This window comes from Poecile atricapillus, chromosome 15, assembly GCF_030490865.1.
Source record: "Poecile atricapillus isolate bPoeAtr1 chromosome 15, bPoeAtr1.hap1, whole genome shotgun sequence".
NCBI classification, from domain to species: Eukaryota; Metazoa; Chordata; class Aves; order Passeriformes; family Paridae; genus Poecile; species Poecile atricapillus.
Genome location: NC_081263.1, coordinates 11,977,231 through 12,003,065, shown reverse-complemented (window position 1 = coordinate 12,003,065; position 25,835 = coordinate 11,977,231). Strand labels below are relative to the sequence as shown.

The 25,835-nt window shown below is 60.7% G+C and overlaps 1 protein-coding gene across 2 annotated transcripts; it reads right to left on the bottom strand.

Moving 5' to 3' along the window:
- Positions 1 to 156: 156 nt before the first annotated feature.
- SOGA1 (suppressor of glucose, autophagy associated 1) lies at positions 157 to 24,555 on the bottom strand. 2 transcript variants are annotated; one of them, XM_058850549.1, is made up of 16 exons: positions 23,773 to 24,555; positions 15,605 to 15,829; positions 14,008 to 14,166; positions 11,524 to 11,586; positions 7,672 to 8,904; positions 6,562 to 6,681; positions 6,264 to 6,389; positions 5,684 to 5,914; positions 5,429 to 5,536; positions 4,996 to 5,163; positions 3,764 to 4,015; positions 3,568 to 3,639; positions 3,134 to 3,204; positions 1,457 to 2,903; positions 1,220 to 1,361; positions 157 to 296 (listed from the first exon to the last, which is right to left on the bottom strand). In XM_058850549.1, exons 1-16 carry the CDS (start codon positions 24,490 to 24,492, stop codon positions 268 to 270), a joined length of 5,166 nt encoding a protein of 1,721 aa, XP_058706532.1. In that variant the 5' UTR covers positions 24,493 to 24,555; the 3' UTR covers positions 157 to 267. The 2 variants fall into 2 exon arrangements, with proteins under 2 accessions (XP_058706532.1, XP_058706533.1); XM_058850550.1 differs by having other exon boundaries at positions 6,562 to 6,678.
- Positions 24,556 to 25,835: the final 1,280 nt, after the last annotated feature.

The window sequence follows — 25,835 nt, the reverse complement described above, 5'->3', positions numbered from 1 at the left end:
GGTCAGGCAGCTGCCTCAGAAATCTCTGTTCTCTGCTGGAGCTGCACAGAGGCACCAAGGCTGCTCTGTGTGGGGCTGGTCCCCCAGCCCCAGGAGCTATGCAGTGCCATGGGGGCTGTGGCTGCTGCCCCCTCCCTCCCTGGGTAAGGCTTTTTCTGGTGGTGATGGAGGGATGCGCGGCGCAGACCGCGGGCCACGCTGCAGCCTCCCAACCCACAATCTCTTAATCCAATTGGTGCCTCTCCAGTGTAGCTCATTTCGGTATTTTTAAAATGCACTTGGTTTTACATTGCAGGCTGTCCGGAGTTGGGCAGAGCCAGAAGTGGAGGGGGAAAAAAAAAAAAAAAGAGAGAAAGGAAAAAAAAATAAAAAAGAGAAATATGTATATTCAGCACTTGGAGGAGAAATAACTACAAGTGGCCCCAAGCAGGGAGGTGGGTGCAAGGCAGGGGCAGCACGGCCCCTTGGGAGCAGGGGGTGTGCACACACACACACAGAGGCACACAGGCCACCTCTCCCCACGCTGTGCACCCAGCGATCCCTGCTCTGCAGCTGGAGGAGCCCGGGGACCACCCGGGCCCCTCCCAGCAGCGAAGGGCCTCAGCAGCACCCCCAGAGCAGAAGGGTGGCCGGGGAGGGCCCCCAGCCAGCCCAGCCTGGGTGACCACAGGGAGCCTCCCACCTCCTTCCTGCCGGGGAAGCACACGCGGCCCGCGGCTGATGCAACCTCGCGGCAATCGGGCCCGCGGGATGCCGGCAGGATGCTGGAAGGATGCTGGCAGGATGCTCCGGAGCCCAGGCAGGGCGGGCAGCGCTGGCACAGCCGCAGCCAGCACCCTCCAGCCAGGGGCACCAGCCCTCAGCCAGCCTTTCCCTGCAGCGGCCCTGCTGAGCCTCACCCCAGCAGCCTCCCCCGGCTGCTCTCCGTGTCTCAGTGCCCGCCAGCCCTCGGCACAGCAGGGGCTCATTTTTCATTCCCGGCGCGCTGGCAGCGGGTGATGCAGCCACCCTGGCAGGGTGTCCCCGCAGCCCGGGGCTACCGGCAGCCTCCGGCTCCACATCTGCCTCGTAAGCGTCCCCGGGGCCGAGGGGACGTTTAGGAGACAGATGAGCCCGTGCCGCCTCCGAGAGGAGCCCCGCGGGCTCAGCGCGGGCGCTCTTCCGGCAGGACAGTGGATGGCAGGCACGCTGTGTCCCCCGAGCCCCCGTCCTCACTCACTCGAGGCCCCCGGCTTCTCCTCCGCCCTGGGGGGGTCCGCGGGGTGCAGTTTGCACTTGGAGGGGGAGTGGCGGAGCGCGGAGCGGGAAGGCCGGGCAAAGCAGGAGGTGAGGGACTGGGAGCTGCAGTCACACGCCGTGTCCTGCAAAGATAGACAGGGCACAGCGGGGTTAGAGGGCTCAGGCACCCCGATCCCCGCCACGGCGGGACACCCCGGGGGGCTCCGTGCCTCGTTACCTCACTGGCTATGGCCGAGATGAGCTCGGGGTCCCGCAGGGCTGCGTCCTTACTGCCCTGGCCAGGGGACGAGGGCTTGGGGTCCTCGCAGCTGCCCTGCTTGAGGACCTTCTTGTTCAAGACACGGGAGATGTTTTCGGCTGGGTGGTGGGTGGTGGGGCTGAGGTGTTCAGCTCTCTTGCTCTCCTCCCCAGTGACCTCCTTCTTCTCCTGGGGGGCGGTGGGGCTCTGCGCCCGCCCGCAGACGTTCCTGAAGAACTCCTGCACGAGGCCGTACTTGGGTGCTTCAGGCTTGGCCCGGCTGCTCTCGGGACAGCCCGGCTTCCAGATGGACTCGGTGCTGCCCGCGTGCTCCACCACGCTGAACAGGCTGGACAGGCCATCGTTGATGTTGCTGAGGACGGGGCTGTCGCGGGTGGTGGTGGAGCGGGCCCAGGCAGAGCCGTTCTGCTTGCTCTGGTGCAAGTTCCACAGGCTCCTGTCCTTGGAGGCGTCCAGCTTGGAGGAAGACCTCCTCTGGAGCTTCGGAGAGCCGTATTTGGGGGAGCAGCATGGCCTCTCGATCCTGGAGTGGACCTTATCCAGGGAGGAGGAGATCTGCTTGCTGCGCACAGATACGAGGGAGGAGCTGCGCGGGGACCAGCTCTTGCCATGCACGCCGGTGCCGCGGGGCAGGTCGGTCTGGAGGCCCACGCTCACCGTCTGGATGGTCTGTGTGCCCACGTGGGCCAGCCCCACCGTCTGGCTGGAGGTGCTTTTCACCTTCCTCTCGAGCGAGCTGGAGCGGATGGCCTGGCGCACGCAGTTGGTGATCTCCTTCATGTCGTCGCTCATGTTGCCGGAGATCTCCAGGTCGTGCAGCGAGGGGGGGAAGCGCGGCACCGGCGGCACCGCGCTCTCCCCCGCGCCGCTGTCCAGCAGCTCCTGCTGCTGCTTGGAGAAGTTGCACAGCCACTGGCTGTAGGTGCCCTCGGCGCTGGCTGACTCCTCCGGCTCCTTCGGCTTGGCCATGGTGAACAGGAATCCGGGCTCGATCATGATCTTGCCCTCCTTGTTGTGCACCAGAGGCGCCTCCAGCCGCCGCACCACCGGCGGGCTGTAGTAGATGCGGATCCCAGTCTTGTCGGGCGCCGTGTAGCTCCTCTGGATTTGTTTCTGAGCTGGGTCGTGCCCAGAGAGGCCGCTTGCCTGTGAGTAGTCCCAGGAGGAGATGCCCAGCTTCTCTTTGACCAGGCTGTCAGGGGCAGGTTGTTCGATATTCACATATGTACAGTTGGAGGGAGGAAGGCCGGCGCTGTCCCGGATCCCGTTGGGCAGCATCTGGGTGGTTGAGGATGCCTTTTTGCCCCGGGCATGGTCACCCAGCCCTGGCACGGTCTTTCCAGGGAGGTAGGGAGAACAGTCGAGCAAGCTTTCAAACTCTGACATGGAGGAAACAGACTTGGTCCTGTGGGAAGAGAGGATGGGAATCAAAAGGGGACAGGGGGTTGGGGGACAGCTGAGGAACTCTGCTCCCACCCCAATGGGCACCCAGTCCTGCTCCTCACAGGGAGCCTTTGCTTCCAGGACTACCCTGGAACATGGTTGCATCTCCCTGTTACTCTCAGGGATGTCAAGCCCAGGGGGCCCCTCCATGTTCCTATGTTCCAGGGACCATGGAGGCACCAGCACACTCACCTTTTGAGGTTGGTTCCCTTGGCTTCTGCTTCAGAGATTGTCTCCTTGTCTGTGATTTTCTCATTGAGAGCCTAGGAGGGCACAGGAGAAAGCTCCAGGGTCAGCAAGCACAGGACCAGAGCACAGAGATGGGCAGGAGCTCAGGGGCTGCATCCTGCTCCCCTCCAGCACCACCAGCTTCCCCACACACTGAGGCACAGCAGTCCCAGGACTGCATGGAGCTTGCTGCAACCACATCTATTTAAAATCAGCTTTTTATAACCCCACAGTAGCTCTTGGGGTCCAGCCACGCCCTTCACGCTCTCATTCTCCTGGTGCTCTCCTTTGCAGCCTCATTTGCTGTTTAAGTGGTGTTCACTGGGGTGTTCACATCCTCCCATCTAACCCTTAGCAGAGACCTGAGCTCTAAGAGCACTCCACCCTCTGTTACCCACCTCTTTCCAGTTGCTGCCGTGCATCTCCATTTCAGAGTGCTTCAATGCCCACGGACTGGATCCTTTCTGCAACTGGAGATTGTATTGGTCACTCAACAGCTGCAACATGAGCCTCTCTGGGCAAGCAAAAGCATGAAACATTCTCGGGGCAAGCAGCAGAGGCTGGAGGACACGTGCAGGACGGGGGACACCATACCTGGTTAAGTTTGTTCTGCAGGTCCTTCGCTTGCTGCTCTGCCTGCTGCTGCTCCTCCTTGAAGCGAGCCAGCAGCTCCACCTTCTCCTGGTTCCAGTTCTTCTCACTGATCTGCAGCTGCTTGGTGAGGTCCATGACAGCGCTGTAGGACTCGGCCAGGAGATGTTGGTGCTCCTCACGCTCCCTCTTCAGTGCCACCTTCCAGTCTGGCAGCGCACGCTCCGCGATCCCTTTGCCTGCCTTTGACTCCAGCTGTGGGGACATGGTGGTGGCTGTGAGGGACCTGTGGCTCCAGCGTGGTCCTGGACATCTCCAGCAAACGGGCAGGGCTGCGGGCATCCCGCTTGCCACTGCCAGTCCCGTGCTGCCAGGCTGGGCAATAAGCACATCCCCAGGATGTGACACACACAACATGGCTTGCCCATGGCACGGCCAAGCCATGGCCTGCTCTGGCTTGCAGCCACGTCATGCCAGCCGGCCCAGCAGATGGTGACCCAGCAGGACACAGGCTGCATGTCCTGCCAGCCCTGCTGTGCTCCTGCCTGCAGGACATGGCTCCTGGAGAGGGGCAGCATCACCTGCAGTGCTGCCAGAGTGGCCCCCAAGGGTGCAGCACTGCTGGGGTGCTGCCACTACGGCTGCTCTGCTCGCTTTTGAGGAGATGTGGGAACTGGGGACATGCTTTGCCAGGAGAAATCCTGCCTGGAAAGTGCTGGGGAGCAGGGCTGATGTACAGCCATGGGCTGCTGCCAGCACAGTGTGAGTGGAAACCTCTCAGCACTGCGAGGGCAGGGCTGAGGGACTGATGGGACTCATCCTACAGGCAGGAGCTCCCCCAGTGCCCAGGCTGCCCTCCCTCCACCTCCTGCCTTCCTTGCAGCCATGCATCCCTTTTGCAGCATCTGCAGGGATCCTGCACTGTGACAAGGGGTGGGGAGAGGTGGGCTCTGATGCTGCTCTCAGCTGCCTGTCCTCAGGAGGGATGCTGAGCCCCTGTCCCATCCCACCCTCCCCAGACAGGAATAAAGAGCATCCTCTGCTGCTCCACAGTCAGATTTCCTTGCCAGCCCCGTTGCCATGGAAACTCTCCTGCCTGAGTGGCTGCTAATTAAGATTCCCACAGTGCCACCCTGCTCCCAGCCCAGCGCTTGGCACAGGGCACAGGCAGGCCCCCAGCCCCCCAGTAGACATGGGGGAGCTCTGCCAGCCCACGGGGTGCCCAGGGCTCCCACCTGGGCGATGTGGCACTTGAGCTCGGCACGCTCCATCTCCCAGGCAGCCTTGGCCTTGGTGAACTGCTGCTGCAGCTCGCTGGCACCGCGCCGCTCCTCCCGCAGCTCCGTGCACAGCTCCTTCAGGGTCACCTTCATGTCTGCCAGAGTCTTGATGCACTCGTTGGGCTGCAGGAGGAGAGGGGTGAACACAGGCAACAGGGTGGGACTCTATGGGAGCTCCCCTCTCTGCATCCCAGCCCTGCAGGATGCTGCCAAGGTGAGGGACAGGGGAACCACCAGGGCAGGGACCACACTCAGGGTGATGTCCTGTGGAGGAGCATCCCCACCCAGCCATGCACCCTGAGAGGAGCCACCACCCCGTGGCACACAGCCACAGCAGGGGCTGATCCTACCCTGATCCACCCCCTGGGCTCCTGGGGACCCTGCTCACCGTGTTGGGGGTCCAGGTGTCCCCGGCACACATCTTGTTGTCTGCCTGTTGCTGCGGGGCTAGCTCCTCCTCTTCCAGCAGCAGGTACAGCTCCTTCATGCTGTTCACCTGCGGGTGACACCATGCCTGGGGTGATATGGGGACCCACAGCCCCTGGCCAGGGATGGGGGACACCCACGCAGTGCTGGGCAGGGCAAACAGCCACGAGGGACACATCCAAAAGTGTGGTCACCCCTCCATGGCAGCCCACTGTACCTCCAAAAAGTCCTCGCCCTCGCTGTGCACCACCTTGCCCTGGCGCCAGCGCTTGAGGAACCACTTGAGCTTCATGAAGAGCAGGAGGAAGCTCTGTCTGAACTGCTGTGACTCCTGCACCAGCAGGTTCTTTTCCTGGCTCCAGAACTTCTGCTCCAGCCGCCTCTGCAGGTTCAGGCTCTGCAGCTCGAACTCCCGTCGCAGCAATGCTTTCTGGTGGTCCTCCTTCAGCTGTGGAGAGACCAGTGGCTCCAGGACAGGCTCTGGTGGCAGCACTGTGATGCCTCCACCCCAGGGTCTGGGCTGAGCCTGGTGCCAGCCCCATGTCCCCATCTGGGGGACCTGCACCAGCCTGGGAGCATGCTGGGGACAGCAGGGCCATTGAGGAAGTCCCATGGGGGAAGTCCTGCATGGCTCCATGCCCATGTGCAAAGAGGAGTGTGCTCAGCCTTTAAAGTGGGACATGCTGTGTGTGCTCCCAGGTGGCACCCAGGTCCCCACGTGGGTCACTGGGCTGGAGGTGGCACCACTATGGGTTGAGGACAGCTGTCTCCTGGGGCAGAGGCTGTTACCTACTCACCTGGCAGATCTTCTGTGAGAAGTTGTCCACCTCATCCTTCCTCAGCTGCCTCTCCTGTGAGAGCTGCTCCTGCAGCCCCCGCAGGCTCTCGTTGGCCTCTGACAGCACCAGCTGCAGCTCCTTCATCTGTAAGAGCCCAGGAAGGGGATGGGAAAGGTGGGCTGCACCTCTCTGTGTCCCCCCAGACCAGGCTCTGCAGCTTCTCTTGTCACCAGCTCTCCAAAGGGTCAACCCCGTCCCACAGCCCTGTCCCCAACCCCGCTGGCCAAGGGGACGTGGCTCCCTGCCTGTGCCGTACCTCGGTGGCATAGGAGTCGTTCTCCTCGGCCCGGCAGGTTCTGTAGCTCCGGGGATGTGCAGGGTCCGTGTCCTTGGTGTGGGGGATGCGGAAAGGGTCGGCGTCCCTAAAATCAGGCTGCTGCATGCGTGGGCAAGTTAATGAGAACAAACCAAAAGAGCGGGAAGAAAAAAAAGCCAGAAAACAAAACAATGGGTCTCCGAAACAGTAAAGAACTACAAGACAACAAAAAGGATGAGGAGGAGAAGGAGCTTCACCACCATGGCGGGAGACAATGCGGAAACCAAAAGGAAACACAGGATGAGGAGACACGTGGCCTGGATTGTTTGGGGAAAGGGGAAAAAAGAGAGAAAGAGGGAAAAAATGTGCAAACACCGGTTACGGTGCCATGCAGTGACTGGGGGAGACTGGGACCTCGGGCTGGGGGGACCACATGCAGAACAATAGGACTCTGAACAAGCGAGTGTGCTCCAGAAAGGGGCTTGTGTCTGCAGCCCCAACCACCACTGACATCCCTGACCCCCGGCACGAGCTGGGACCCCTGAGAACAGCGGGACAGCAGGGCATGAGCTGCTCTGCACTGCTCCAAAGGTGTTCTCCTTTGGATGCAGATTTGCCCTGAAGCCTTTGCTCTCCAAATTACCCTGCCTGGGTACCTCTGGGGAGGGAGGATTCCTGCAAGCGGGGTCCCTGCAATTTGGGCTGCTTTCAGTGGTGCTGCAGGCTGCTCTCTTCCCACCCAGCTCGCCCAACAAGCAAAGAGCTTCTGAAACACGATGCTGGGCTAAGCCAGGGAGAGCAGCCAAAACATCAGCCCCTGCTAAGGTGGGATTGCACCCGAGAGCCGCTGGCCACGGGCAGGGCAGCCTGGGCACAACCAGCCTGTGCCAGGATGTCCACTGCCTCCTGCCCTGGGCACACTCTGTTGGAGCAGAGTCCTACCTTGTCCCCGGTGCCACTGGCATGCAGTGAGGTGTTAGTTTGGATTTTGCTCTGGAGAGGCAGGAGGGAGGTTACATTGGGGATCAGGGTTTGCTCCGTTAAAGCAGGAGGAAACGTGGTGGCAAATAAAGCGGCAGCTGCTGTGAGGGATGTGGGAAGAACCCGTACCTGGAAGTCAGAGGAATGCTCCTTCTGCAGCCCCTCTTTGGTAATGTCGTGGCTGCTGGGGCTGGAGAAGGGGAAAGAGTCCGTGTGCTCCTTGAAGCCGCCGGTGAGGTGGTCCACCTTCCTCACGAAGCAGCCCAGGTCCTGCTGGAGCACGCCCAGCCGCATCAGCAGCACGTTCATCAGCTTGGCATCGCTGGGACTGTCGCCGCCGCTGCCCACCGCCTCGCCCAGCAGCACCCCCGCACACTCGTTGTCCAAGCACGCCTTCAGCCCCGCAGTGAACCCATTGGCATCCGAAATCAAGACATCGATCGCTTTACTGACCAGAGTTGCCTGGTCCCGGATGCCCAGCAAGGTCTCCAGGTCCTTGGGCTTGAGCAGTTTGGCGGGGCCATCAGGCACCTTCCCGCTGCCCAGCCCCCTGTCCTGCCCATCGGCCTCGCTGCCGCCCATGCCGTCCCTCCAGCCGGCGGTGGGGACGCACTGTGCCGAGTCTCCGGCCTCGGCGTCGGTCTCCAGCATGGGCCGGGTGCTCTGGCAGGAGGCCAGGTCGCAGCGCTGCAGGTTGGAGAGCAGCACCCTGTTCTCGTACTGCAGCTTCTTCACCTTGCCGCTGAGCTCGCTGATCTGCACCTTGGCTGTGGCCAGCTCCTCCTGTGAGGGCTCGCTGACCACCGAGCAGCTGTCCTCCGACAGCGTCACGTCCAGCTCGTGGTCCGACTTGTACTTGGTCAGCTCGTTCAGGAGCAGCTTGTTCTGGTCCTCCAGCTCCAGCAGCGAGCGCCTCAGCAGCTCGGCCTCCTCCTCCACGAACTGCAGGTGCCGGCGCAGCTCCGCCACCGTGTCCCCCGCGTCCCCGCAGCTCGAGACGCCCACCAGGAACCGCGAGTCCTGCCCCGGCAGCTCCCTGTCCCCCTGGCCCTTCATGTCGTCCATCTCCGCCCGCAGCCCGCGGTTTTCCACCTCCAGCTCCACTATCCTCCTGCTGAGGATGTTGGCTTCCTCCTCCACCAGCTTGAGGTGGACCTTCAGCTCGGCCTCCCGGGAATGGGGAGAGTCAGCCAGCTCCTCCACGGAGAGGGAGCTGTCGAGGTCCCCGTACAGGGACCTGTACTTCAGCAGCTCCTCCTTCATGCCGTCGTTCTCCTTGGCCAGCTTGGTCAGCTTCTTGCACATCAGGGCTGACTCCTCCTTGGCAAAGTGCAGCTGGCACTTCAGGTCTGCGCTGTCCTCCTGGGGACCCGGAGGGGGTGGGTATTAGAAACGTGCTCCCAGGGGCCATGGTGACTCCCAGAGAGCCCTGGGGACATGCCACCTTCCCACCCCAGTCATCCCAGGGAAGCTGCTGGCTCTGCTCCTGGAGGGGGAAAAGCTTTGAGATCCATCCTGGAGGCTTTCAGGGTGAGCCTGGAGACAGGACATGCCCTGGATGAGGAGACCTGTGGGTCTTGCCACAAGAAGCCCTTGAGCCAGCACCAGGGATGGGTGGACCAAGTCCAGCCTGATCCACAACAGGGCAGAGGAGAAGGGAAAGCTCTCAAGACTCCACAGGGTTACCAAGGTTTCTTCCCCAAAACTGGCACTGCTGCCTCTGCAATGTCCTTGTCAGGGCTCTGCTCCTCTCGCTCAGCCCCTCACTCTTATCACAGGGCAGAGAAGCAGCTGAAAACCTCTTGAAATCCCAACCCCCAGCCTTGCTGCCCCCACCTTGCCAGGGCACTGAAAACCCAGGCAAAGCCTCAGCATCAGCTCACTAGTCCCTTCCCAAGCCCCTCTGCTTCTCAGGACCGTTTCTCCATGTGTTCCTTTATTATTTAGCAGTTAGGATCTTGGCTGTTTGCCCAGACAGACCGTTTCTCTGCTCTGGGAGCTTTTTGGATGGAGGACCAGGATTTCCTGACGTCCAGCTCGCAGCTTCCTGTGCCCTGGGGTCACTTGAGTGCTCCAAGCTCCAGCGTGGTCACTGCCAGGAAGGGACCTGCCAGGCTGTGACCCTCACCTCACTGCACCCACTGGAGCTGGGCAGTGCTGGAGGTGGCCAAGCCCTTTGGCTGGGTGGCTGCTGGCCCTGGCAGCTCTCTGCCCAGCTGAACTCCCCCCTTTTCCCCTTTCCTTGCCTTGAAAAAAACAACCAGCCCCTTCTTTGGGTGCTCTGGACCCCCAGCCCCCCCAGCCATGCCCACACTCACCCCAAACCCTACAGCAGTATTTACTCTGCAGACTTCCTGGACTGCTCTTAACAAGGTGATGGAAAGGGCGTTCCCATGAGTTTAGGGTGTCATTTTATTCCCTAAAGGCCCTGCTATGACCACAGGAACCACCCTGCTGCACCTCCACGCTTGTGCACTGGGACACGACCTCACTAAGGCGCATTAAAGCTGTGCCCCCCTAATTAGGTGAGGAGATTAGGGGAGGGCTGGAGCAGGCAGAGCAGACATGACCTCAGTTCCTGTTTTTTCAGGGGGAAAAAAAAAATAAAAGCAGCAACCCAGTGTATCCCTCTATGCCTTGGCATCAGCAAAGAGACACACACACATCCCCAAGACCACCTGGAGGGCTCCTGGGGTCTGGGCAGACCTCAGTGTTGAGTCTGTCCCCTCCAGCTCCATTTTTGGGGAGTGCTGCTGCTCACCCAGCACAGCCGGGCAGGAAAGGGGCCCAGGAAGCCACAGATGAGTCACAGCATCTGTGCCCAAAGGCCACCAGCCACGGCTGTGTGGGGACAGGGAGCGAGGGGGATCCACTGGGAAGCCCAGAGCTCCTGGAGCACTTCCCACCACAGAACTGGGACCACCCTGACCCCAAGCTGAAGGGTCTTAGCTCCATGGGGGTGTAAGAAGCAGAAGGGCTGGGGTTGTCCCCTGCCCCAGGAGGAGGCAGATGAGGGGCTTCAGCCTCAGGAAGGGGATGATGGAGGAGCCCACTCAACTCAGGGCAGAGCTGGCTGTAAGAGCTCTCTGGGGAAAAGAGGGGAAGGATGCTGGAACCATCAGCTGGCCAGAAAGGGCTCTCAAGAATGGAGTTAAAGGGAGGTGATAAATAAAGACTGAAAGGGAAAGTCTTTGAGGTCCTGGGGGGGTCTGTGTCCTGTGGCTGCACAGAAGGGCCTGTGCCAAGAAGGACACAGGTCACCCAAACCCCTTGTGCTGCTCAGGGTTCCTGCCATGACACTCAGCAGCACGTCAGGAGTGTCTTTGCATGGTCTGCCTCCGTGTCCCAGCTTTGGGGGAGCAGATCCATTCCCCAAAATAAACCCTTCAAGTCTTCTGCCTTTGAAAGAGGATTTCTCCTCTTGCCTTTCTATCCCTGCAACAGCAGCTCTGCCTCTCCAAGCCCTGGTAACAGCATTAGTGAGTCACAGCAGCTCAGCTCAACAGCAAGTGACAGCTGAAATCCCCCTGCCACCGGCAAATCCCCCAGCCCTGTGCTGCCCCAGCAGCCTGTGAGGGGCAGGAGTGGGACCCTCTGCTCCCCCAGACCCCGTGAAGCTCCCAGAGCACCCTCAAGCACAGCTGCTGGCACTGGCAGGAGGGACACGGGCTGTGAGAGCCACAAGAGCAGAAGCAGATTTACAATGTCAAAGCCAAACCTGCAGCTCCTTCCACAGGGAAAGGGTTAAAGCCACTGCAGGCCACTGCTCCATTGATAAATGAGACAAGGGAGTGTTGAGGACAAAGAGGATGGCCCAGCACATCAATCCCGCCCTTATGCAGGGGCTCTGAGAGGCAGGAAAGCTCTGCAAAGCCCTGCAAGGAGGGGATGGTGCTGCCATGGCTGGATTTACTCCTGGTCTGGGTACCCTGACCTGGGTGTTGCTGGGTCACTGTGCCCAGGGTGCTCAGGAGCTGATACCTGCACTGACGGCTTCTTCTCAGTCTTGCCCATGGAGCGAGACCCTCGCTTCTTCAGGGAGTTCTGCAGAAAAAAAAGTCATGACCCTCAGCAATGGCACTGCACCCCAGCAGTGACTGACTGACAGACAGACAGACAGATTCAATGTGGATGGACATGGACACTGACATTCCCAGATGCTCGTGGACCCCAGGAAAACACCCGAGCCCTGGTGGGCTGAGAGAGGCCCTTTGCTTTGAGGAAGCTGGACTGGCAAGCATCACATCATGAGGTTTGGCCAGAAATTCCCCCTGCAGGCAAACGAGCAGTGAAAAAGCAGGAGTGAGCAGGAAATGAGCCATGGAGAGTGGAGAGGCTGAGTCACTGTCCCTGTCAGGGCTGGATGGAGCAGGGAATCCAACCCCCAGGCCAAGGGACAGCTCTCAGGACATTCCAGTGTGGGAGCAGCAGATGATGACATTCCCCATCGCCTTTTCCCCAAGCAAGGGACATGTCCTGGGCCCTCAGCAGCACGATGCTGACTTTGCTGTCAAGGTCACAAGGGGACACAAGAGACAATGTCCAGGCTAGTGAGGACAGCTGGGAGGTGGGGAAGGCAGATCGAACAAAAAGGCAGACCAAAAGCACGGTAAAAATAAAGGTGTCCAGAGCAGAGCCAGTTATCTGGGGAAGGGAGCTGGGCAAGACCCTCAGGAATATCCACACAGCCTCCCATGAGCGCTGGCTGATCCATGCAGCTGCCCTGGACCTATTTCCAAGCTGGTGCTGAGGCCCAGCAGCCAAAGAAAGCAGCTGTGAAATGTAAGCTGCTGCCTGTGCCAAGGTGCTGGGCTCCAGGCTTTCCTATTAAGGCCACGACCATCCCTGGAGCTGCTGGAGCTGCAGAGCCTCTCCTGGGGCTGGCTGTGCCACATCACATCCCTCACCCCCGCCCTGCTGGGAACTGTGGCTGGCAAAGGGCAGCACCAGCCCCAAACAGCCCCAAGAACAGCAGCCTGGGGCAGATGTGGCTGTCACTGCCTCAGTCACTGTGCCTCAGGGTCCCTTCACCCAAGCTTGCTGGGGCAAACTTGGCATGGGGCACCCAGCTTGATCCCACTTTTTCCTACCCCTTTAGGAGACAGAAGAGGGGAAAATGCCTGTGCCTTCGGGAATGATCCCCAGACAATTATCCAGTTATGGGAGGAACCTCTTGGAAGGGAGGAATAATCAGCCCCGAGGGGTGAGGCTGTGCAGTCCCTGGCTCTGGCTGCTAACGAGCTCTGCCAGGCTCTGTGCCCTGCAGCAGCAGGGAGGAGGAGAGCTTTTAGCTCACTTTGTCTAATGTTTGCCTAATTAGCACTCTGCAATCAGCGAGTAACCCCAACGCCCTTGCTAGCCTGGGGATGTGCCATCCTGAGCCTGGGGACCCTCTCTGAGCCTGTGCCAGCCAGCAGTGTCCCCAGGGCTGGGGCAGCTGCAGCGAGGGGCCAGACCTCACCCCACGCTGACCACACAAGCGTTTTCCCTGCCTGTTTTCCGAGTGTGGGAGAGCTCCAGCCCAGCTCCCGCTGCTGCCATTTGTTATTCAGCCCATGCTCCAGGCTGCAGGGTAACCCATGTCACGGCTGCTGCTGCGGGGGCTGTGCAGCCCAGGGACAGGACACCCCGTGTGGGGATGGCTGAGAGGGGATGGGCACAGCTGGATCCTGCAGCTGGGCTCAGCTTTAAGCAGGGATGGCCCCAGAGATCCCCAGCCGTGTGCAGGAAGCACGGTGGGGGAAGTGAGAGCCTCCTCCCCCACACTGTGTTGATGGCTCAGCCAGAGATGCATCCCGAGGCTCCCTCGGGACCAAAGGCATCCCGGGCAGTAGGGAAGTGGGTTACAAGGGCTGCAATGGATCTCAAGTCCATGCTGTCACCAGGATGCCTTTCCTGTCACCGAGGATGACACAGATCCCAGCCAGAAGCTGGTCCCAAACACAGCATGACGTGGAGTGCCCTGGACCTGTGCACACGGGTGTATTTGTGGCTGCCCAGGGGATTGTGCACCCACCCAGCTCCACAGCACCACTGGGACACCAGGGGGACACTGCTGGGACATCTCAGCCCAGTCTGAACCTGCAGGATGTGGTCAGGATCCAGCCAGCAGCAGGCACTCTGCCAGGAACAGGAGCCCCACACATCATGCGGAGCTTTGCCCAGATGGAATTGGGCACGGCCCAGGGGGCTGGCCTGAGCAAGTGGCCAGGGACATATAAAGTGTCCCCAGCGCAGTGGGGAAGCCCTGTAGCCCGCCCTGGATGGGGCAGAGCCAGCCTGTGCCTGCAGGGTGGGATGAAGCGTGCGGAGGGCAGCACTGCTCGGGTTTCACCAGCATCTGTAGCACGGTTTGGGTTTCAGTGACTCAGGCAGGGCTGGGGGATCCCACAGCCAGGGCCAGGACACCTGCTGTGAGCAGAGCCTTGGGGACACCTCCTGGTCCCCCTCCCGTGTCCCACTCACCTCTCGGAGCTTGTCCATCTCGTTCTGCACCACCTGCTTGGCCAGCTCGGTCTCAATGAGCCGCTGGCGCAGGTCCTCGTTCTCCTCCTCCAGCCTGATCCTCTTCTTCTCCACCACCTCCAGCTCATTGTGGAGCCGCACAGAGACGTCCTTGGCCACCTGGGGACACAACAGGGCTCTCACCAGACTGGGCACAATGTGCAGGGGGCTGAGACTACAGCTGCTGGGCACCCACAGTCCTCATGCAGAGATCACCAGCTGGTTACTGAGACCCCCTGGCCCCTGGGACTGCTCTTGTTCCTTCACCAGCTGCAAGGCTGCCCTGTGTCCCCATCCCATGGGCAAATCCTGCCTTCCCCAGCCCTAGCACGATGCTGGGAGATGTTCATCACCTTTTTCCCATGCCACAAAGCTGGAAAAGCCCCCAGGAGGCTGGAAGAGCTGGGAGGCAGCAGCAGAGCAGGCAGCAGCTGTGCTGGTCAGGAGAAAGGCGAGCTGCTGCATCACATTACAGAAAAACCAGCAGCTGCCCTGGGGTGAAGGGTGCCTGCATCCACCCCAGAGCTCCCCCTTTCCAGATCCCTGCACAGGAGCAATCCCCAGCATAAAGGGAGCTTAATAACACAAAACATTTACTCCTGCATTTGCAGGACAGCAAAAACTGTCCCAAATGCCACTGGTCTCCTGCACAGGCTGGGATATCAGCACTGGGGAGGCAGCAGCAAGCTCTGCTGCAGGGCTGGGGGATCTCAGGCCATGGGGTCGGGCTCCTGTTCCCCCGAGGATGAGCTGTGCTTTCTTTCCCAGAAAGGGAGAAGCTGGAGGGGGTTTTTGGCAGCAGCCACCAAAGCTGGGGGGAACTGATGGGTGGTTTGGGGAAGGGATTGGGGCCCCAGCAGGGATGGGCAGCAGGGCGGGTCTGCAGCCCCACATTTGTGGCATGTCTTGGCTCCAGGACTGGCTGTTTTCTGCTCAAAAAACAAAGTTAGTGCTCGAGCTGCTGCACATCCATCCCGAGCTGTCTCCGACTGCCACCACACCCCCTCTTGGCAGCAGTCTCGTTGGTGAGAGCCCTCAGCAAACACTCACCAGGCTTCTCGAGGGCACAGCAACGTCACCCTGCAGAAATCCTCTTGTCCCTGCCCCAGCCCCCCGTGCCACCGTGCCTGGGGCTCTGCAAGGTTTTCCCAAAGACTGAGAGAAGCAGCTCCCAAGGCTGCAGGGTCCTGGTCCCTGCACGCTCCTGAAGCTCCGTCCTGCAGTGGTGGCCCCATCACAGCCTCACAGGAGCAGGATAAGGGAGCTCAGCCCCAGGGCCCAGGGCTGGGCTGGGCTCCAGCCTGGCACATTCTCAGCAGTGCTGGCCCTCTCCAGCACCAGGATGCCCTCAGACCACCTGTGAGCTGAAAGCACTGCTCCCCACTTCCCACATCAGCATCCAACAAAACAAACTCCATCTCCAACAAAACAAACTGCACATCCTCACAGAGCTCCCTGCACCCTGACATCCCCTGCCCCCTCCATGCCCACAACTCATCCAAACCCCCTTTAGGGGCTCTGGGGGCTGCCTGGGTGGGGAGGTGCCCCCCAGGCTGACCTTGACGTCCTGCTCAAGGCTGTGGATGAGCTCGCTGTCCACCTGGCCGGTCTGTGCCACGCGCAGGCTGCGGCGCTCGGCCTTGCGCAGCCGGTACTGCAGGATGCGGCACGTCTTGCTGGCCTGGTCCAGCTGCTGCCGCAGCTCCTGCAGCTGGTACACGTCCTCCTCCATGTAGACATCCCGCATCTCCAGCATCTCAGCGCGCAGCTCCTCGATCTCATCCTGCCGGGAGATGCTGTGTTAGACCCCGCAGCTTGCTCTGCCCTCTTTTCCCCTGAGACACCTGCCCACCATGGCTCTCCATCCATCCATGCATCCATGCATCCATGCATCCATCCATGCATCCATCCATCCATCCATCCATCATCCATCCATCCATCATCCATCCATCCATCATCCATCCATCCATCATCCATCCATCCATCATCCATCCATCCATGCATCCATCCATGCATCCATCCATCCATCATCCATCCATCCATCCATCCATCCATCATCCATCATCCATTCATCATCCATCCATCCATCCATTCATTATCCATCCATCCATCCATCATCCATCCATCCATCATCCATCCATCATCCATCCATCCATCCATCCATCATCCATCCATCCATCCATCCATCATCCATCCATCCATCATCCATCCATCCATCATCCCTCCATCCCTCCATCCTTCCACCCCATGAGCCATTTTCACAAGTCTTTAACCCCTTGGGCCAAGCCCAATCCTTGCAGGAAAAGGCTCAGAGCCAGCTGGGTTCTGTCACCCAGGGGTGAGCCAGTTGTCTGAGGGGGAAGAGCCAACAAAAGCGCCTGAGAGTATTTGTGGTAAAAGAAAGAGGAAGGTGGGGGAGGGAGAGGAGCTGCAGGAGCAGCTCAGGCAGCAGCCAAGGGGAGAAAAATTAGGTTATGTTTGGAAAAGATGTGTCAGGGAGGCAGGCGAGGGAAGGAGGAGATGGCAGGCGAGGACAGCTGCTAGGGGAGGCAACGTGGGGACATGAACCAGATGCCACTGGTGCTGGGGACCAGAGTTTGCTCTTTGTTTTGCCACCAAGCAGCAGCCCTTGGGCTGGGTCCTCTGTTCCACCTCTTCCCAGTCCCATCAGCTCTCCCAGTGATCTCCTCTGGGACAGAGCAATTGCATCACTGTCACAGCAGGGCCAAGGGTGACATCCTGCTGGCACCAGCACTGACACAAAGCCTCCTCCAGGGCTATGGCACACGACTACTGTGGGGTCCCCAGTGCCCATTCATCCAGAACAGGACTGTGGTCATTGGGGATGCTCAAGGACTGTCCCCTCTGGTCCCTGGGCACTGACCAAGCTCTGTCCACATCACCATGAACATGGTGTCAACACAAATCCCCCAAGCAAACGCTCCAGCCATCACACCGGCTGTTGTCCTCCACAAGACCCAGTGGGACAGGGATCCCTCCTGGGAAGGGATCAGGCATCTGCTTTCCTGCCGAAACCCCTGCCACTGAAGACCCCCTGACACTGCCAAATGCAATTGCCACTTGAGAAGTGAGTGGCTCACGCTGCTGCTCTGCTCCATGGCGTGGTCATGGAAGGAACAAAAGGATCTGGCACTGACATTGGGGATGCTCAGCCCCGATTCCCCCTGGGCAGAGGGGACAGGGACTGCTCCCCACATTGCTGTGACAGTGACTTAGAGCCCGAGATGGCAGCTCTGTGCTGGCTCTGCCTGGCGCTGGCACAGTGGCTGCCACACTCACCCGGCCTGACAAAGCCCCAGCTGCAAGAACTCCCCGAAAGGAGAAGCCAAGCCTGGGGAAAGGGCTGGCAGCTGCAGGGACAAGTCACAGTCGCTCACTGTTGGCTTTAAACACTTTGTGACAAAGGAGGAACGTCAGTTAGACAATCCCGGATTATCTCCTGGCCTGGGCTGCCGGCACCACGGCCACCAGGGTCCTGTCACCCTCCACTGCTCTGCTTCTCGACAGGGGGTCTCGAGAACAGATCTGCTTCTGTTCTGTCTCAGAACAGAAACAGCCACAAGGCTTTGAGATGAGCACAGGGGGTCCTGGGGACACTGGGCCTGGCTGTTCCAGGGACAGCCACAGACTGTCCTGTGAAGGGGCATCACTGCAGACATGCTTGAGAAAACCTCCTGGACGTGTCAGGTGTGAAAACCCCTAGGGACAAACCACATGTGCTGGCAGACAGCCCTGCCAAGGATGGCATGCACCCTGGGGTGACAAATTCGAAGAGAACCCCCCACCAGCACTGTCTCCTCCCCTGGCAGGGCCCCAGCAAAACCCCCATAAACCAAACCAGCCTGGAGAGCTGGTTTATGGCATCTATTCCTTGGGAGCTTTCATAGGAAAAAAAGGCATTATGCATTGCAGGTGAGCAGGCACACTGCAGAGGGTGGGGGAAAATAGCCTTTCACAACCAAAGTCAGGCGAATCGTGGCTTGAATACAACTGCAATCCTCCTTCAGTGCTGACCATTCCAGCTCTCACTTGCCATGTGGCTTTCCCAGGCAGCAGCTGAGCAGGGCAGGGAGCAGGGACCTTGGAAAAAACCCAACCACATCTTGCATTTGCTGGAAGGAAGCCTGGGCTTGCCCTGCTAAGAGCTCCTGCTTGTTTTTGCTTTGGGTTGTAGCAACCGTTATTTTAGGGGGAGGCCGTGTCCAGCGTATCCAGCCTGGGCAAAGCCTGGAAGTGCAGCCATGGAGCGGGGATGGGGGGATTTGCAGCACTGGGGGCTGGGAAAGCAGTGCCTGTCTTTGCTGCAGCTGCAGGAATTCACCCACATCCCGTAAGAGCGATAAATCCTCTGAGTGGATGCAGCCTGGCAGGCGCACAGCCTGCCCCAGTTTGCCCCACGGAGGCAAGCCATGCTGCTAAGCCACAGTAAAGGGATTAGGACTGGAGAGTGGAAAAATGCCAGCAAACTGGAAGAGAGCTTGGAGGACAGAGCTGATCTGCTAAGGCAGCACACGGGGTGCACTGGGGTCCCCTCACAGCTTCAGGGGTCCATGATGGCCACAGAGCCTCACCCTTTGCACCTGCACGTTTTCTGGAGTTGATGCCCGACCTGAACACTCTGGGGTTGATGCCCAGATCACCTTTATTTGGACTGAGGTGAGAGCAGAACCAGGAGAGTGGAGGAACCTCACAGAAACATCCCAAATTCAGGGGTGGCACTGAGCATGGAGCACTGTTAGTGATGTTAATTGAAACGTGAAAAGATGAGGAGAAAAATGATTTCTCTCTAACACAAATGCCCCTGGGGACTGCCCTGCTGGGCCACTTGCCCTGTAAATAACAGGGTACCCATCCCTCTGTGAGTCACAGCCTCCCAGCATCCATGGGCTGCTCCTCTGCTTGTCCTGCAGCATCACCCACCACTGCATCCCGCTCATCCCATCTCTGGAACAGCAAAGATTTCACAGTGCTTTCACACTAGAAATCCACCGTATCGGAAAAAAACGCTGGGAATCTGCAGTCCAGAGAGGCTCATTTGAATGCCCCAGGGATTGTGTGCAGAAGCAAACACCCCATTTCGTGGCTGCAGGAGCCAGGTTCTGCTCAGTGGAGGAGCTCAAGAGACAATCTACCTTCAACCTCCTCTGCACAAACCTCAGAGACACTGTCTCTCCCTGGGGAGATTATTAAGGAAACGAAGAAGCGGAAAGGTGGGATGCAAACTGCCTGTTTCCAGTTCAGGAAAAAAAAACCCATGCATTTTTAGAGCAGGAGGAGGGAACAGCTGAGTCCACACATGCACTTGAAGGGCATCAGCTCTTTCAGGAAGGGCTGAGCTTCAGGATGATGACCCTGGGCAGTGACAGGGCAGAAGGACCAGTGGAGATGGCAGAGCACAGCTCAGAGTGCAGACCAGACCCCTCACAGGTTCCAGAAGCAGAATGAAACCCTCGGATCTCCTGCCCAAGGGGAGTTCCACACTGACTTTGGCACCTGCAAGAACACAGCAAGCTCTGAGCAGAGCAGGGGACACACTGTGCAAGCCCAGCAGGACCTGCTACCTCCAAGAAGCAGAAAACAGCGAGGGACACGAAACAGGCTGGTGCAGCCCTGGCTGGCAGCACAAACCCCTCACCTTGGCAGCCCCAGGCTCTGGGGCACAGCCCAGCAGCACCAGCCTGCCCGTGGGGGTGGGCAGCATTTTGGGGGGCACAGCCCTGCCTGCACCCTCCAGCTTCACCCCCAGAGCTCAGCAGAGGAGGAGGAAGGCTGGGAGCCGGCTGGGTGTGTGGCAGAGCCGCCTTTGTGCCGCGCTGGCAGCGGGTGTGCCGCGACCCCCGTGCAAAGACGGGGATTACCGTGCACGAGAGCAACAAGCACGGCTTCCTCCGAGATTGCTGCACAAAAGCAGCAGCTTTCAATTAACTCTCAGCGCCCGTCAGGCAGCACAGGGAATTATGGCTGGATTTGCTGGGGAAAAGAAGAAAAATCAGTGGGGATTTTTAAAGGAAACTGCCCAGGGTGCTCAGGCACCCCCTGCCAGCAAGGGGAGCCCAGAAAATGCAGCGCAGCACAAGCCCATGCCAGCGTGTAATGGGTGGAAGGATGGGCAAGGCACACCCATGTCACACACAGGGGTTTCTCTGGGTGCATTAGCAGCAGCTCTGGGCCAGCTCTGACAGCAAACACCGGCCATCCATGTTGTGCTGGAGCTCAGTGCAGCAGCCTGTGTGCTGATCCCTGCCCCTGGCTGGCATGGCAATGGGAGTGAGGGAAAAATCAACATTTCTCAGCTTTACACCTGCCCCCATAAATTACCAGGCAAACAGCTGGGGGCTCTCTGCAGCCCAACCCATGCTGTGCACATCTGAAAAGGCAAGAGGGCAAAACCCCCTTCAGGGTGGCTGCTTGACAGAGCTCTGCTCCCCAGCTCTGCAGGTGCCTACTGGGGCTCCAGGCATGGTCCCTGCCCCTGTGGCTGGGTCTGGGCAGCAGCAGAGCAGGGACTCAGTGCCAGCCAGGCTGCCCAGACACAGCCCCCAGTACCCCTGGGGGATGTTCTCAGAGAGCCCTTGCTGGTGGCATGACTACCTTGGGGAAAAAGGCACCCCAGCCACTGTGAATGTTCCTCCTCAGAGCTGGGAGAGGCGTGCGAGCCCCAAGGGATGTGGGATGACTCAGGGCAGGGAGCAGGAGGGGGACAGGCAGCAGGAAAGGGCAGGCAGCACTGTGCTGCCAGCGTTACATGGCTCTTGCCTAAACCCCTTCCCTCAGAGATGAGAGGAAAGGGTTTGCAGGCATCCCCTCCCCTTGCTCCAAACCCTCCCGTGCCCACTCTTTGTCTGCCTGTCCCTCTGCAGCTGCTGCCGTATCACATCTCACATTTTCCAGCCTGCTGAGCAGGGCTGGGAGCTGCTCTCCATCGCAACAGCGAGACGGGGCAAGGACACCAAGGCACCTCCTCCCTCACCAGGCTGCCAGCCTGCCCGTGAAAACAGCCCTTTTTGGGAAAACGCTCGGAATAACCCATTCAGGGGGGTCCCAGCAGGTGCACAGGCCTGACAGCACAGGCAAGAGGAGATCCCAGCTCGCCCCGTACAGCCAGAGTGGGAGGAGGAGAGCAGAGCCTCGCACAAATCCGAGCTGCAAAGAGAAATGGGTGAAGTGTGCTTAAACAAGTCGGTTTTATGATGGCAGCTGAGGAAAGATGGGACGTGAGCTGGCACTGCTGGAGCACTGCTGGGAAGCTCCCAAACCCAGCGTGCATCACACGGGCGTAGTAGCACCACACACGTCTGGCTCGTGCCAGAACGTCACCAAAGCCCTCCCCCGCCCCCAAAAATCCTCATCTCGCTCTAAATACGCACTGGGTTTTAGCTGATGCTGATGAATACATGAAAAAAATATTCATTTGCAGCTTTTTGGGTGAGTCTTAGGAAATAAGTCACTTGGGATAAGTCTGATTCATCCACCCAAGCAGAGGAGAGCTGCATGGCAAGATGGGCAGTGCCAATCCCTCGGGTTAGGGCTTTATTTTTGTTTTCAGTACTGAAATGTCTGAATTTTTAGCACAGATGGCACAAGCCAGCACTCTGCTGCAGCCCAGCCCAGTTTTCCGCTCCTTGCTGGAGAAACTAGGCAAATCTTCCAACATTTTTTGGAGCACCAGAGGCTTGTGCTCTGGGCTTCTGCCCAGCTGGAGCCAGGGTATCACCCCACCATCTCCTGCTCCAGAGCCAGGAGAAGTGAGCTACAACACGGAAACGTGGATATAAGCAGGATGCACATGTCAGGGAGGAGACACAAGAGCTGGCAAAGAAGGGATGATGCCAGCAGCATCCCCGTGGCAAGTCTTGGTGCATGCCTCCAGCAGCTCTCCCCTCTCCACTGCTCCTGGCCAGGGGATTTCAGCTGGCACCCCTCAGGGCAAGTAAATCACTCACACCCTTCTGGCCTGCAGCTTGCCAGGAAGGAGATCACATGGGAAGGGAGGAAGGCTCTCTCTATCCGCAGGAATGGCAGCGCTCACCCGCGTGTTCTTGGAAACCCGGGGGCCTCATCTGCGTTTTTCCAGCCCCCAGTAAATCAAAGCCCTTAAGCTGTTGCTGCTAATTCTGGCAGGAGTAGGGACACCAGCCGTGATCTGGGGCTTTGCTAATGGACAAGGGGCCTGACTGAGCATTTTCCAGCATCACTCAATGCCCACCTCGTGGCTGGAATCCTGACACTGTCACAAACTTGGGCAGCATCAGGGGAGAGCTGGCCTGACTTCCAGCCTGCAGCACCCAAAGAGTAGCTGGGGAGCCCTGAGCTTGCCAGCAGGTGACTGCCCAAGCAGCTCAGCCACAGCTCCACCCTGAAGGAGAGAAGAGGGCACAGAATGCCTGCACCAGGACTGGGTGGGTGCTGGTGCCCATCAGGGTGATGTGGGACCAGATGGGACGGCTCCGTGTCCCTGTTCCCTCACAGCACATCTGCCCTGGCACAACCACGTCCCTTTGAACCAGACAGACCCGGAAAAAGGCCCCAGGGAGCACAGGAACCAGTGGGCAGAAGAGAGCTGGAAAATGTCCCCAGGCTCTGGCAGCAGCAGCAGGCACGGAGAGCAGCAGGGAGCCGTGCCCAACTGCACGGGGTCAGGTTATGCCATACTGTGTCCCAGGATGCCCAGCCGGGCTGAACACATCCATACCACGCTGAGCTGTGCCTTGCTAAGCTTTGCCAGCCCAGGCTGTGCCAAGCCTTGCCATGCCAAGCTGGATCAATGCTGGGCTTGGTCGTGCTGCACCCAATGTGCCGTGCCAGGGCAAGCCATGCCCAGCTGGGTCACGCCTGGCTAACCTGGCCCATGTTGTGCCAAAGGCTGCCCTGTGCCAAGCCATGCCATGGAACATGGAGCTGAGTGGTGCCCAGGCACGGCACACCATGCTGGACCATGCCCAGCTGGGCCATGCTGTGCCAAGCTGAGCTCTGCCCTAAGCTCAGTGTGGCCATTCCAGGCTTAGACAAGCCAGGCCCTACATCCAGTCACGCTATGATGTGCCAAGTGAAGGCCAGGCACAGCATGCCAGGCCAGCCCTGGCTGTGCCATGTTCAGGGATGCCATGCTGGGCTGAGCCATGCCAAGCCCTGCACCCAGCCGTGCTGTGCTGTGCTGCTCATGGGAGTCAGGCCAGGCTGAGCCCGGCCCTCCTGAGCTGAGCCATGCCCAGCCATGCCCTGGGATGCTGAACTGCACCAGGCTGGACCCGAGGACGCTGTGCCACACTGAGCTACACCTTGGGACGCAGTGCCATGCCACGTCATGCCATTGCCAGGGATGCAGTGTCACGCTGAGCCATAGTTTGGCATGCTGTACCACGCTGTGCCATTGCCATTGCCAGGGATGCTGTGCCACGCCGCACTGTGCACAGGGACGCCACGCTGCGATGACAAGGGATGCTCTATTGTGCCCAGAGGTGCTAAGCCATGCTGACCCCTGCCCTGGGACTCCACACCATGCCATTCTAAGGCCAGGGATGCTGCACCATGCTGAGCCATGCCCTCAGATGCCCTGCAAAGCTCTGGGACGTTACACCCAGGCTATAGCCAGGGATGCTGACCCTGACTGACCCACACCCCGGGGTGCCATGCTATCCCACTACTGCCCAGCGATACCATGCCACACCGAGCCGCGCCAGGGATGCCACGCCACGCCGTGCCCACCTTGAGATAGTCGTTCTCGGAGCGCAGGTCCTCCAACTCGCGGAGCAGCCCGTCGGTGCCGGCGTCCAGCAGCTCCTCGGTGAGGTCGGAGAAGGCGAGCGAGGTGCTGAGCTGCAGGCGGCTGCTGGCCACGGAGGCGGCCGAGGGCTCCTCGGGCAGCGGCGACGCCTCTCCGGCCGAGGGCGGCGGCGGCGGGGCGCTGCCCGGGGACTCGCCATCGCTGCCGCTCAGCCCCAGCTCCAGCGACAGCAGCTTCGCCTCCTCCGAGGCGCTGCAGTCCGACACCTCCGAGCTGCTGTCGGTCAGCCCGGACCCCGGCCCGGGCCCGGCCACCGAGCGGGGTCCCGACCCCGTCCTTCTCGCTCCGGGGGCCGCCGTCTCGGCTCCGTGCCGCCGGCCCTTCGGCCGCGCCGCGCCGCGCCCCGCCGGCCCCTTGCCGCCGGCCCGGGCCCCCGCGGGGCCGCGCTTGTCGGGCCGCCCGTCCTTGCCCCCGCCCGGCCGCCGCGGGTGCGGGTGCGGGTGCGCGCCGCTCGCCGCCAGCCGCGGGGCCGCGCCCGGGTGCCCCCCGCCGCCTCCGCGCCGGCTCTTGGCCAGCGACCAGCCGGGCACCTCCTTGGGCCGGGCGGGCGACGGCGCCCGCTGCGGCTTCTTCTTCCTCTCCGGGAGCGGCGGCGGCGGCGGCGGCGCGGGGGGACCCGGCTCTGCCGGCGAGGCCTCCATCTCCCGCTGCGCTGCGCTGGGCTCGGCCCCGGCCCCGGCTGCGGCTGCGGCCCCGGCCCGGCCCCGGCTCCGCCCGCCGCCGCCGGGCGGGGACGAGCGCGGGCGGCGAACAAAAGGCGGCGGAGGGAGTGTGGGGGGAGGCGGGGGGCGGCCGTGCTGGCGGCAACAGCGACCCCTCCGCCCGCCCGGAGCCGCGCCATCCCACCCTGCCACCGCCGCCCGGAGCCCCGGTACCCCCGGTACCCCCGGTGCACGAGGGCATCCCCGGGGTGAGGGGTCCCAGCGGGGTGTCTTCAGCCACGCGTGTCCTTTGGGTGGCCGTGATGTGGCAGGCCACCCCCAGCGGGTCCCTGGAGCATCCCTGGGGACAGGGTCCCCTCGTGTGTCCCCCGCAGAGCGGGTCGCTGGGGTACCCCTGCCGAGGAGGGTTACACCGGGGCATTTCAGTTCCCGGAACACCCCGGAGGGTAAGTGTCCCTCAGGACAGGTCTGGGGAAGGAGGTCCCCAGAGCATCCTGAGCAGTGCGAGTCCCCCAGGTGTCCCTGTAAGCGCAGGTCCTCAGAGGTGAAGGTCCCCGAGGGACACTGAGGGTGGCTGTCCCCCGGGGCACCGCTGTCAGCGCAGGGCATCCTCGGAGCTGGAAGTGCCCCGTGGGTGGCAGGTCCCCGGGGCCACCTCCGCTGCCCAGGGCCAGCTCCAGGCTGCCTTCCCGGCCGCGGGAGCGCGCACGGTGCCTCTCCAGGGGACCGCCTGGAGCAGCGAGTGCCTGTTCAAGTCTGCTCCCACCCACCCGCCGCGTCTGCCGTACGTTACCAAGCGGCCCCAAAGCCGCTGCGGAGCATCCAAAGGCTGAGTTTGAAAAATGCTCCTCGGCTGTGCTTGTAAAAAGCTCCTCTGTGCTTTCCTGCGCGGCAGCACGGCCGCACGAGGAGCGATGCTCTGCTGCACCACACCGACCCTGGGACCCCCACTCCGCTGTTCAGATCCCATTTTTAACGCTGGGCAGCACAGCCCCAAGGCAGCGCCTTCTTTTGCCCGGGGCAAACCCGAGCCCGCTGCACGTCTCGGTCCTAATCTGTTTAAAATAAACACATGTGGGGTTTAGTAGGACACTGTTCAATGTCCCCTCAGTTCAGCTCACAGCCCCCTGCCCTCCTCCCCAGGCACCCTCTGGACACAGGCTGGGATTGCGCTCCTGCCCTGCCCTGAGCCGGCTGTGCATCCAGCACGGGAAAATCAGGATTGTACAACAATCCCAGGCTTTTGTTGCAGGTATCGCTCCCTGCGGCTCCTGGCCTGAGCGCTATAAATCGGTGTGTGCCTCTGGCCACGGCTTGCTGAG

Bases quoted from the DNA above. Each gene is read 5' to 3' on its own strand.
- SOGA1 (XM_058850549.1), bottom strand. From the start codon at position 24,492: ATGGAGGCCTCGCCGGCAGAGCCGGGTCCCCCCGCGCCGCCGCCGCCG. The intron at 6,682-7,671 runs GTACGGGTTCTT...CCACGCATGCAG, and splicing joins AGCATTCCTCTGACTTCCAG to CAGCCTGATTTTAGGGACGC. The intron at 3,205-3,567 runs GTGGGTAACAGA...GTGCCCTCCTAG, and splicing joins ACGGCAGCAACTGGAAAGAG to GCTCTCAATGAGAAAATCAC.